This window comes from Phascolarctos cinereus, unplaced genomic scaffold, assembly GCF_003287225.1.
Source record: "Phascolarctos cinereus isolate Bilbo 61053 unplaced genomic scaffold, phaCin_HiC Scaffold_2;HRSCAF=192, whole genome shotgun sequence".
Classification (NCBI taxonomy): Eukaryota; Metazoa; Chordata; class Mammalia; order Diprotodontia; family Phascolarctidae; genus Phascolarctos; species Phascolarctos cinereus.
Genome location: NW_027555625.1, coordinates 309,402,005 through 309,415,256, shown reverse-complemented (window position 1 = coordinate 309,415,256; position 13,252 = coordinate 309,402,005). Strand labels below are relative to the sequence as shown.

Here is a 13,252-nt window from a genome sequence, read left to right as displayed (position 1 = left end):
TCTTTATATTTATTACTTCATTTGATCCTCACTATTACCCTGGGAGGTAGGTTATTATCCCCAATTTACAGATGATAAAATTGAGGCAGACAGAGGTTACACAACTTGCCCAGGATCTTTCTGATTCCAGGTCCAGTATTCTATCCACTGGGTCACCTAGCTGCAGAGATGGAATTTTGGGAGAGAGATGAGAAAGGCAGGAGAGGATAATGCCCCCCTCTGGACACACATGCACTAATACCACTTGATCCTGCATCATTGAGTCATGTGTTTTACCGAGACTGAGTTGTAATAGAGTCTAGATAGAAGTGTTGCATGGAGAAACAAAGCATTATACTCAGTGTCAAAATTCCAGGGTCATACAGCTAGGAAGTGCCTGAGGCTAGATTTGAACTCAGGTTTTTCTGATTCCTGGCCTGGTGCTCAATCCACTAGCTCTCAGAAAGACCTGAGTTCAAATCTGACCTCAGGCATTTTCTAGTTGTGTGACCTTAGGCTAGTCATTTAATCCATGTGGCCTCAGTTTCCTCATCTGTAAAATGAACTGGTAAAGGAAATGGCAAACTGTTCCAGTATCTTTGTCACTAAGAGTCAGACATGATTCAATAAAAACAACAAATATAGATATATAGATATATAGATATATGTGTGTGTATGTATATATGCATATATATATTTTTTGGCTAGGCAATGGGGTTAAGTGACTTGCCCAGGGTCACACAGCTATTAAGTGTTATGTGTCTGAGGCCAGACTTGAACTCAGTTCCTCCTGACTCCAGGACCAGTGCTCTATCCACTGTGCCACCTAGCTGCCCCTATATCTTCTTATGTACCATTTCACTTTTGTCTTTATATTCTCAGCCCTTAACACAGTGCTTGACATGTAGGTGATTAATAAATGTTTATTAATTGATTAAATCATATGAGGCTATAATCTTTCATTCATCATTTTCCCTTTCTTATGGCTCAGAAGAAGACTCAGGGATAGACAAAGTATGCAGCTACCTGTAGTGTAATGAGAAGCCCAGTAAAGGACACTTTCGATATAACTTTTTTTTTTCTAAATGCACAGATTTGAAATATCAAAGAGTCAGATTACAAGGCTATGTGCTTTTAAGGATAAAGGTTCCTACTCTTTATGTAATACAGGAATTAATTTTATTATAAACCTTATTGTATGTGTTAGTAACACACTGAGGAGCACAATTCTACAAACTTGCCTTCAGAGTAACAGCACTTTTCCTTGGCTCTGCCTTTGATCAGTGATGTCAAGAAATTTGATCCCCAGAACCTTGATCACCAAAGACCTCAGATTTTTGTCTCTGGCTTACAATTGAATTTAGGATTCATAGGATTATTGGATTTAGAAGAAATACCCATATAATCTAGATCAGGAGTTCTTAATGTTTTTGTGTCACAGACCCCTTTTTGCAGTCTAGTGAAATCCCTGGATGTTTCTCAATCATTTTAAATGCATAAAATATAATATATAAGATTACAAAGAAAAGAAATCATATTTAACTTATCAAAGTATCTTTAAAAATAACCAAGTTCATGAACTCCAGGTTAAAAACCTCTGATTCTAGAGTAACCCCTATGTTTTATAGAAAAGAAAACTGAAGGCCAAAGAGGTGACATGATTTATCCAAGGTGACAAAGCTACTAAGTAACAGAAGCAGGATTCGACACACCTGACTCCACATCTCTTTCTCTTTCTATGAAACATTCCTGCCTCCTAACAGGATTCCCATCTGTGAGCTTGTTTTGTGACCCTGAGCTTCCTTCCTAGCTCCAGCTCCATCTCTTGCCTCACAGTAATAGAATCTACTCTTTGCCAAGACCTTCAGTGGTGCCATTAGCCTTGGGTATCAAGGACAAATAAAAGGCATCTATTTCTCTGAGCTCTGTTATACTAACATGAGCAGCTTTCTCCCTCCAGCCACCCTGGGGCACAGAATGGTTTATTTGAAGGTCTGTTTGGTTTTTTTGGTTTTATGTTGTTTTTTTTTAATTTTATTTTTGTACCATGCCACATAATTATACAGCTCCTTTGGAACATTTTGTCGTCTGGGAGACTTTCTTACAGAAAGTCTAAAGAGCGTAGGCATGTAGGAACTTGGCCAAGATCTGCACAGAGCTATATTTATACATATGCAAAGAGGAATAAATAAATTAAGTAAGCAAGCAGATAAAAAATAGGAACTTTCTCTCAAGGCATGGACTTAGTTGCCTTTACCTCCCTCTTCTTATGGGACAGGAAGGCCTTTTATAGATGTGATTTCTCCTTTAAACTCACTTTGTAAAACCAAGGGGCCATCTGGCAATCAATTGTAATCTGGCAATCAATTGCAAATCAAACAATTACTCCAAAAAATATCTATTAAGTGTATTCTGCATGCAAAATATTGATTTAGGTGTTAAGGGAGAGGCAAAGTTGAACTTTGACCTTGTCTTCAAAGAACTCATAGTCTAATAAATTTGCCAGACAAATCCCAGGCAAACTGAGGTTTTTAAGGTTATTTGGAGATATAATGTGAAGAGATCCAGGTTAGGGGTTAGAAAAGATAGGTTTGAGTTCAGGACCTACCACACAAAGTCAGTAAGCATTTATGAAGTGCCTACCAAGTTAGGCATTGTGCAAATCACTAGGGATACAAAGAAAGGCAAAAACAGTGCATACCCTCAAGGAATTCAGTCTGAAGGGGAAGAAAACATACAAACAACTATAAACAAATGAAATGTTTCTCTCTCTCTCTCCTTCTCTCTCTCTTTCTCTCTCTCTCTCTCTCTCTTCTCTCTCTCTCTCTCTCTCTCTCTCTCTCATAAATTAAAGATAATTACAGATAATCTATCCAACAGAGAAGTCATGAGCATTACTAGCAGCCACTTATTAGTTTGTGGGACACAGAAGGAACTTGACCTCTCTGAAATTCACTTCCCAACCCCTATAATAGGAATAGTTGCACTGCCTATATTAGATGGCTATAAGGACCAAACAGTCTGTGAAGTACTTTGAAACCAAAAAGTGCTATATTAAATAGAGTTATTAATGCAGCATGGTACTGATGGGGTATGGGCCAAGCTGCGACCTTTGTCCCTCTCCTCAAAAAGAATTTGGGTCCCATTTGTCTACAGGCCCCAGAAAACCCATAAACTTTCTCTGACCTCACTCATCTACTTGCTCTCAAACAGCTGCCTGAGGCTATACTCCACTCAACTGGACCTTCCTTATCTTTTATTCTTATCCCAAACTCCCTTTGAAAACCTCTTAATCCTAGTATATTTCCCACCTTTGATCTTATCTAGACCCCATTCAAACCTCTTCCTTCCAGTTTCCTTTCCTTTATGGTCTATTCGCTGCAACCTCCCAGAGACTCCCAGTCACCCAGATCCTCTTCCCAGGCCTTCCTCCCAATACTCCAAAATTACTTGACGGTATATAAGATTCATCCCGGCCCCCATTTAAACTCTGAGACTTCCTCATGCCGGTTCATCCTTACAGGCATCACTAATGTTCAGATTCCTTAAGAGTCTGGCCTGTATGGCCCACCCCTAATAAAACTTTGTCTCTGGCTGAAAGATTTGGGTCGAATTCATTCTGGCAGGACCCACCATGCTGTGATTTCAAGGTTCCAAAACCCAAAAAATCTAGATCTCATCAGTACAGTAGAAAAAACCATGGGCTGGGAGTTACCCAACTGGAACTCTGGCTCTGGCTTTCCAAATGACCACTGCTATTTTTAGGTTGTTGGTTCTGACTTCAGCTAATTCTGACTTCTTCAAGTGGGAAATCATTCTTCTGCCCTCTTGCTGTCTCTCTGACTTTAAAAAACAAAAACAAAACAAGTTTTCTGCTATAAATGTCTCACAGGCACCTCCAAATGGGGTTCATTGTTTTGATGAAAAAATTTATCTCAAATGCAAGTAATGTTCCATTGCTACTAGACCTCTTTCAAAGTCTTATAATATTAATGCTGGTTTTGAAGGGCTCTTAATTTTTCATTCTTTCTTTGCATTCCTTGGAAAGGGCTAATTGGTTCCTGTATTTACAGATGTGCCAGCCAGAACTGGGCATTCTAGCACAAAGGCTGAAACATATAGATAAGTTCTCTTACCTACTGAGCAGGATGTGCTCCCCTCCAATTCCTCCCACCCTCATTAACACTATAGATATAGATATATTATGTACTATAATATATATGATATAATACATAATAATATAATATATAACATATCTATGTAGTGTCAATGAGGGTGGGAAGGGGTGGAGAGGGGGTAATATATATGTATATATGTATACGTATGTATGTGTATATACACACACTTATTCAATCCACTCAAACTGTTTCAGCACAGTTTGAAGAGCCATTTGAGGCAATAGCCCAACTAAGGTAGAGTGACTAAGCCTTTGTTTCAGGGCACTCAAATTTGAACAGTTCTAACAATATTGGAAGAAAAAAAAGGACCTGAGCTTAGCACCTAATTAGAAGGTATCGTTAGCTAAAACAAGATGCTAACAGATGGCTAGTCGCTCCTCCTCAGCTTCTCATGCTGACTGGCTCTCTGCATCCCCAATGACTCTTTGGGCAGTAGCTGGAGAGGGTTGGGTAGGCTGAGATTTCTAACCCATCTTCAGTTGAAATTGTCTTAAAAATTGATATCCGGGCATATCCTGTGCCACTTTTCTGAGGCATAATTTCCACTGTTTGCCAAATCATTAGTTAAAATGCTGATCCCGACCATGGCATATATAGTGGAATTAATATATGACACAGAGGAAGAAGACCTGTCTTGGAGTCCTGGCTCTGCTACATTCTTTGTGACCTTAGGCAAGTAACTTCTTTTCTTGATACCTCAGTTTCCTTATCTGTAAAACAAGGCCACAAGACTGGAAAATCTTAAATTCCTATTTAGGGATATGATATGATATGATCATTCATAGATGGGAACATCTGTGGAAGCCTACTCAGTCCCACTGAACAACAAAGAGGGTTTTAAAAAGCATTGGCAAACACAAAAATTCTTTTGTATGCAGGCTTGCAGAACTGTGCCTATGCATAATTCACATACCACTGCCCTGCAGTCACTTAAGTTGAAGGAGGACTGCCATAAATTTAGGTCTGCATATGGTAATTTATTTCTTATTTATTTTGCTGATTGACTGCTAGGGGCCCGAGATCTCCCCAAGCTATAGCCAGAGTGCCTGTAAGGAAGAAGTGCAGGTGTGATAGAAGTAGAAAAGAAAAAAGACTGGAGTTTGAATCAGAAGACTGTGCTTGATTCTTAATAAATAATAATAATAAATAGTTAACATTTATATAGTGCTTATTATGTGCAGGGACTGTAATAAGAGCTTTGCAATTATTATCTCAATTAATCTTTGCAATAACCTTAGAAGGTACGTCCTATTAGTATTCCTTTTTTACTGATGAGGAAACTGAGGCAAAGAGAGGTTAAGTGACTTGCCCTGTGTTACACAGCTAATAAATGTCTAAGACTGAATTTGAAATTGGGTCTTCCTGACTCCAGGCCCAGTGCTCTATCAATTGAACCATCTATCTGCTTTGCTAGTCCCCCTTACTTCCTAGGTGTGTGACCATAGGCAAATGACAGTCTACCTGCCTCTTTAAAATGAGCACAATGATATTTGACATTTAATAACAATAATAATAAACTATTAAGAACAACAATAATAATTGCAGCTAAAATTTATATAGTACTTTAAGGTTTGCAAAATGCTCTATAATATTATACTATTTGAGCTTCATACCAACCTTGGGAAGTAGGTGCTTTCATTATCCCCATTTTACAGAAAGGGAAACTTAAGCTAAGAGAGGCTAAGTGACTTGCCTAGGGTTGCACAGCTAGTAAGTGTCTGAGGCTGTATTTGAATTTAGATCTTTGTGACTGCAGTACCAGCACTCTATCTACTGCTACCTGCGGATGGGGTTGATTAAATATGGGAAATTATATTGCATTTTTAATGTTTTATCTTATACAAAGACTTATCTTTTGAAAGCAAATATACTCCCAGTGATGCTTATGGTTGGGAATCTTAGAAACAATCTCTGGAGAATCAAAGTTACAGGTGAGCAGAAGGGCAATGGAGACTTGCATGATGAGTGCACATAGGATGAAGCATATTTCTGAGGATATGCTTTTATGCACAAGAAATGCTTACAGAATATCACTGAGCACATATGATCAGCAAAGGAGGTATAGAAGTCATATGGCAAGAGTGACAGACAGATAATATATGAAGAGCCTAAGTACTCCATTGATACCCATGAAATGTAGAGACTCAGAGGAAGGCTTTCCAGCATGCTGATTACTGTAGATTCTTTGGGGGTAAGGATCTCTAGAAGAACATAAACAGGAATTGCATGAGATGATAGGACATGCATGTAAGGAATGCCAACATTGATGAGATCATTATTATATAATATAATTAATAATTAGACAAAGAAAGAAAAGAGGATTAGGAAAGAGAAGTACACAAAAAATGTCCATTACACTGAGTGTGGGGGAAAGAATAAGCCATTCCAGTTAATTTAATTTCCTGTGTCACTGATAATGAGTCCCCACATCCCTTCTGTTTTAATCCCTATGGACAAAAATTACTTTTGCATATTTTAGGTTGCTTAACCTACTGGGCTTCCCTCACTATTTTTTTTTCTTTTGTAAAATGAGACGGTTATGCTAACTGTCCCCTGAGATCTCTTCCTAATTTAGAACCATAATCCTATTATCTCAATCTCTTGTTGAAGTGAGTAATAAGAATAAAGTCCCTCTCATTTGTAAAGTGTTTTACAATTTAAGAAATATTTTCATACATGTTGTCACATTTGATCCTCATAATAATCCTGGGAAGTAAAAAGGGTAGACATCCCTGTTTTTCAGATAGAGATACTGAGGCTAATTGACTTTAAATGACTTATTCATATTCCCACAATTTAATAAGTGGTAGATTTGTGAATAAAGCTCAGGTCTTTGGATTCCTGTTCAGTGTTCCTTCTACTATACCACCTAGCCCAGTAAGGTCAAGGAACCATAACTGAATCTTTTTTTGATGACTGAGGATACTTCGGGGACACAGAGTCATCATTGTGCACATTCATGACAACTGCCTAGGGCTACAGATGTAGATGGAGAGGATGCAGGAGACAGGAAGAATGTGTGCTGAGTTCAGGACACATTTTGAAAAAATTCTGCTCTTAAATCTCTGATATTCCCTTTATCCATCCCCTTTTTAAAATTACTTTGACAGCACCATACTTCAGATCCTCATCACCTCTCCCCTGGATAATTATAATAAATTCCTAATTGGGCTCCCTTTGTCCAGTCTCAACTTTCTCATCTAATCCTTCATACTGCTGCCTGAATCATCATCCGAGGTATAATACTGTCATTTCCCAGCTCAAGAACTTTATTTGGTAATCTGTTGCTCATAGGAGAAAATGCAAACTCATTGCCTTAGCAATAATAATAACTAGTGTTTACAAAGTACCTTAAAGTTGACAGACTGGGGTGTGTGTGTGTGTGTGTGTGTGTGTGTGTGTGTGTGTGTGTGTGTGTGTGTTGTGTGAGGTACTTTTACTATTTCCATTTTATAGATAAGGAAACTGAGGATAAGAGAGTTTAAGTGACTTACCCAGGGTCACACTACTATCAAGTACCTAAAGCACCTTTGAACTGAGGTTTTGTTGACTCAAGTCCATCACTCTACCCAATATATCACACAGTTGCCTAAGGTGACTAACAAACTAGTCTAGCACTTAAAGTTGTCCACAATCTAGTTCTAATCTACCTTTTCCTCCTTTTATTCCCAAATTCATCCCCTTCAAGCATTCTGTATTCCAGAAAAATGAAGCTATGCAATGCTCCCTAATCTCACTCTGTCATTAGACTACAAGGGGTGGGGAACCAACGGCCTCGAGGCCACTTGTGGCCCTCTAGGTCCTCAAGTGCAGCCCTCTGACTGAATCCATACTTCACAGAACAAATCCCCTTAATAAAATGATTTGTTCCGTAAAATTTGGACTCAGTCAAAAGGCCACACCCAAGACCTAATAGGCCACAGATTCATCACCCCTGGTCACTATACTATCTCATTGCTATAGACTTCTTTCTAAGCCCAAGAGTGTCTCCTTTTGAAAGCCTTCTCTTCTATCAAAGATACACTTAGGTGAGAGAAAACCACATGTAATAGATGAGGAGTTTGATTCTTGCCTTAAATAATAACTAGTTGTGTGATAATGAACAAATTACTTAACTTCAGTTTTCTCATCTGCAAAATCAAAATAATGCTATTTACACTACCTACCTGATAGAGTTGTTATAAAAAAATACAATGTAATCCTTAAAACACTACAAAAATAAATTGTCAGAAACCTTCTATACCCCTCCCCACCCTAGCTACAGAGCTCAAAGCAATCTCTTCCTTTCCCCACTTTTCTTTTCACTCCATCAGACCTTTCCTATGCATTTAATGTTTTTTGAACTTAATATTCTCTTTATTCTTGTGCCTCCCCCTTACTATACTATGCACTCCCCAGCATCATAAAGCTTAGAGGTGGAGTTTCTTAAAGATATATTTAATCTAACCCACTACTTCATCCCTCTTGAGCTCTCCAAATGTTAGTGCTCTCTGCTTTCACACTCAGTTCTCAAAGCTCTGTAATTATCTTCCATTTACTTATACACAGACATATTGTTTCTTTTCAGTGGAAGGTAAGGTCCTTGAGGGGAGGGACTGTTTCATTTTGGGCTTCATATCCCCATCACAGTGCTTGGCACATGCTACACACTTAAATCTTTCTTTAATTGAATTGAATAAAATGAAGACCAAATTCACACAAGGTATAAATGGCATAGCTGGGATTTCAACAGAGATCTTATGACTTGTCATGGTACAGTAGCAAGAACAATGGCTCTGGAGCCAGAATACCCAAATTCTAGTCCAATTCTGGTTATTACTACCTTTGTGACTTGGAGAAGTTTCATGACTTCCCTGGGCCTCAGTTTTCCCATCTGTAAAATGAAGAATTTGAATGGCTGACTTCTAAGGTACCTTCAGACTCTAGAACTATGATCCTATAGACCTATGAATTTCAGAGTTCTTTCCAATCTCTCATTGTAGTTCAGTTGTTTCAGTCATCTCCAACTTTTCATGACCCTACTAGGGGTTTTCTTGGCAAAGATACTGAGTGGCTTGCCATTTCCTTCTCCAGCTCATTTTACAGATGAGGAAACTGAGGCAAACAGGGTTAAATGACTTGCCCAGGGTCACACAGCTAGTTAGTAGCTGAAGTCAGATTGAATTTGGGTATTCCTGACTCCAGGCCTAGCAGTTTATCCTCTGTGCCACCTAGCATCCCTTCTTTCAAATTAAGGCAGTTCTACTGCCATAAAGACAAGTACTTGCATTTTTATCTTTATATCCTAATAACCAAAACACAGAATGCAATTAATAAATATTTCTTAAACTGAATTGGATTATTTTAAGATTTGCTACTTTGATTAAATGTCCAGCAGAGAAAAAAAAAGTTTAGCTAAGTAAATGCCCTAATTAATTGAGTTTCTGCTAATCATTTAAAAAGATGAAAACCATCTCTCTTTCTAAGTCTTATCATTTCAATTTAACAAGTATAACAGCCCCTGTACTAGAGTAGTTCCTGGGGGCAGGGAAAACAACATGCACACAGTCAAGTAAATACAAAATAAATGTGAAGTATTTTGTGGGAGGATGAAGGGGGAGATGGTTAAGGAAGATGTACTAACAAAAGCTATAAGAAAAGGCTTCTTATAATAGGTGGCACTTGAGTTGAGCTTTGAAGGGAGCTATGTATTCCAAGCAGTAGAGATGAGGAGAGAGAGCATTCCAGGAATGTGATACAGCCTGTTCAAAGATACAGGAGTGAGAAATCGAATGTCATGTAAGAGGAACATCCTCTAGGCCAACATGGTTCGAATACAGGGTGTAGGGAAAAATCATGTGATACCTATCTATCTAGACAAACCAGTTGGATTTAGAATGAATGGCTTTAGGGATCAAATAGAGGAGTTTATTTTATCCAAAAGGCAACAAGAACCAACAGAGTTTTTTTGAATAACATAGTAACTTGATCAGAACTATGCTTTAAGATTATAAATTTGACAGCTGTGCAGAAAATAGATTATCTTGTAACAATAATGGAGATTATTGCCTCTTGGCAAACACACTCACCCACAAAACATGAAGATGGTGCTGGAAGAGGCATCATAAGGCAGGGTAGAGTCTGCTGGAGACATAGCTGTTCACAACCCCCATTGAAACCATCTGAACAATCAATCCCTTTGGAGTAGTCATAGCAGCCAGTACCATCTTTCATTGGCCGCAGCTCTTCTGGGCACTGCAAGAAGAAAAAAAAAAGAATACTGGAGATTGGGGACATAAAAATATCCTTCATAACTTCATTGAGTATTAGCACAAGGAGAAGCCAAAAAGCACAGAGTTTTAGTATACGAACTATAGAATTAGAAGGAACTTTAGAAAACAGAACAATTTACAATACAAGATCATCAGAATTTGTCATATATTTAGGATGTAGAAAAAGTTAGAAGACATCTTAGATATCACCTAGTCTGTCAGTCACCCAATCAACTGATCAAACCAACATTTATTTTATTTTATTTTTTAATTTTATTAATTTATTTTGATTTATCAACAATCACTTCCACATGCTTTTGAGTTGAAAAGTTTTCTCCCCTTCCTCTCCCCAACCCTCCCCAAGATGGTGCACAATCTGATATAGGCTTTACATTTACATACCCATGACACATATTTTCACATTAGTGAAGTTGTAAGTAAAAATGAAAACCAATAGGAGAAACCATCAGAAACATAAAACAAAACTCAACAGAAGGTAAAAATAAGTGATAGTGATTCAACTTCCATAGTTGTTTCTTTGGATGTAGACAGCATTTTCCATGCCGAGGCCTCTGGACAAGTCTTAGATCCTTGTAATGTTGAGAAGGGTTCAGTTTAATAATATTAGTCAGTGCATAACGTGGCTGTTATTGTCTACAAAGTCCTCTTGGTTCTGCTCACTTCACTCAGCATCAGACCATATAAGTCTTTCCAGGTTTTTCTGAAGTCAGCCTGTTCATCATTTCTTATAGCACAATAGTATTCCATTACATTCATATACCACAACTTGCTCAGCCATTCCCCAATTGATGGGCATCCTCTCAATTTCCAGTTCTTTGCCACCACAGAAAGAGCTACTATGCATATTTTTGTACATGTGGGTCCTTTTCCCATTTGTTTGATCTCTTTGGGATATAGCCCTAGAAGTGCTATTGCTGGATCAAAGGGTATGCACATTTTTGTAGCCCTTTGGGCATAGTTCCAAATTGTTCTCCAAAATGGTTGGATCATTTCACAACTCCACCAACAATGTATTAGTGTTCCAATTTTCCCACATCTTCTCCAACATTTATCATTTTTGTTTTGTCATGTTGGCCAATCTGATAGGTGATGTGGTACCTCAGAGTTGTTTTGATTTGCATTTCTCTAATCAATAACGATTTAGAGCATTTTTTCATATGACTATAGATGGCTTTAATTTCTTCATCTGAGAACTGTCTGTTCATATCCTTTGACCATTTATCAATTGGGGAATGGCTTGTGTTCTTATAAATTTGTCTTAATTCTCTATATATTTTAGAAATGAGGCCTTTATCAGAGAGACTGGTTGTAAAAATTCTTTCCCAATTTTCTACCTTCCTTCTAATCCTAGTTGCATTAGCTTTGTTTGTGCAAAAACTTTTCAATTTAATGTAATCAAAATTATCCATTTTGCTTTTCATAATGTTCTCTATCTCCTGTTTGGTCATGAATTCTTCTGTTCTCCATAGATCTGATAGGTAAACTATTCATTGTTCTCCCAGTTTACTTATGGTATCAGCCTTTATGTCTAAGTCATGAACCCATTTTGACTTTATTTTGGTATATGGTGTGAGATTTGGGTCTATGCCTAGTTTCTGCCATACTCTTTTCCAGTTTTCCCAGCAGTTTTTTTCAAAGAGTGGGTTCTTATCCCAGAAGCTGGGGTCTTTGGGTTTATCAAATAATAGATTACTATAGTCATTGACTACTGTGTCTTGCATATTTAACCTATTCCACTGATCCACCTCCCTATTTCTTAGCCAGTACCAAGCAGTTTTGATGATTGCTGCTTTATAATACAATTTAAGATCTGGAATTGCTAGGCCACCTTCCCCTGCATTTCCTTTCATTAGTTCCTTTGATATTCTGGACCTTTTGTTTTTCCAAATGAATCTTGTTTATTTTTTCTAACTCTATAAAATAATTTTTGGTAGTTTGATTGGTATGGCACTGAATAAGTAAATTAGCTTAGGTAGGATTGTCATTTTTATTATATTAGCTCGGCCTACCCATGAGCAACTGATGTTTTTCCAATTATTTAGATCTGATTTTATTTGTGTGAAAAGTGTTTTGTAATTGTGTTCATAGAGTTCCTGGGTTTGTTTCGGGAGGTAGACTCCTAAATATTTTATAATGTCTACAGTAAGTTTAAATGGGATTTCTCTTTCTATCTCTTGCTGTTGGGCTTTGTTGGTAATATATAGAAATGCTGATGATTTATGTGGGTTTATTTTATAGCCTGCAACTTTGCTAAAGTTGTTTATTATTTCAAGTAGTTTTTTACTTGATTCTCTAGGATTCTCTAAGTATATCATCATGTCATCTGCAAAGAGTGATAGCTTTGTTTCTTCTTTGCCTATTTTAATGCCTTCAATTTCTTTTTCTTCTCTTATTGCTAAAGCTAATGTTTCCAGTACAATATTGAATAACAGTGGTGATAATGGACATCCTTGTTTCACCCCAGATCTTATTGGAAATGCTTCTAGCCTGTCCCCATTACATATAATGCTTGCTGAAGGTTTTAGATATATGCTATTTATTATTTTAAGGAAGACTCTATTTATACCTATGCTTTCTAGTGTTTTTAATAGGAATGGGTGTTGTATTTTATCAAAAGCTTTTTCTGCATCTATTGAGATGATCATGTGGTTTCTGTTGGTTTTGTTGTTGATATGCTCAATGATGCTGATAGTTTTCCTAATATTGAACCAACCCTGCATTCCTGGTATAAATCCTACCTGGTCATAGTGTATTATTCTTGTGATAAGTTGCTGCAATCTATTTGCTAGTATTTTGTTTAAAATTTTTGCATCTATATTCATT

The 13,252-nt window shown here is 37.4% G+C and overlaps 1 protein-coding gene across 1 annotated transcript in view; it reads right to left on the bottom strand.

Annotated features, from left to right (window-relative positions):
* Window positions 1-13,252, bottom strand: part of ASTN2 (astrotactin 2) — a 1,115,013-nt gene that overhangs the window by 483,737 nt on the left and 618,024 nt on the right. Inside the window, 2 exon segments of the mRNA XM_020990605.2 lie at window positions 10,226-10,268; window positions 10,271-10,391. Of these exon segments, the coding sequence (XP_020846264.1) occupies window positions 10,226-10,268; window positions 10,271-10,391 (164 nt within the window).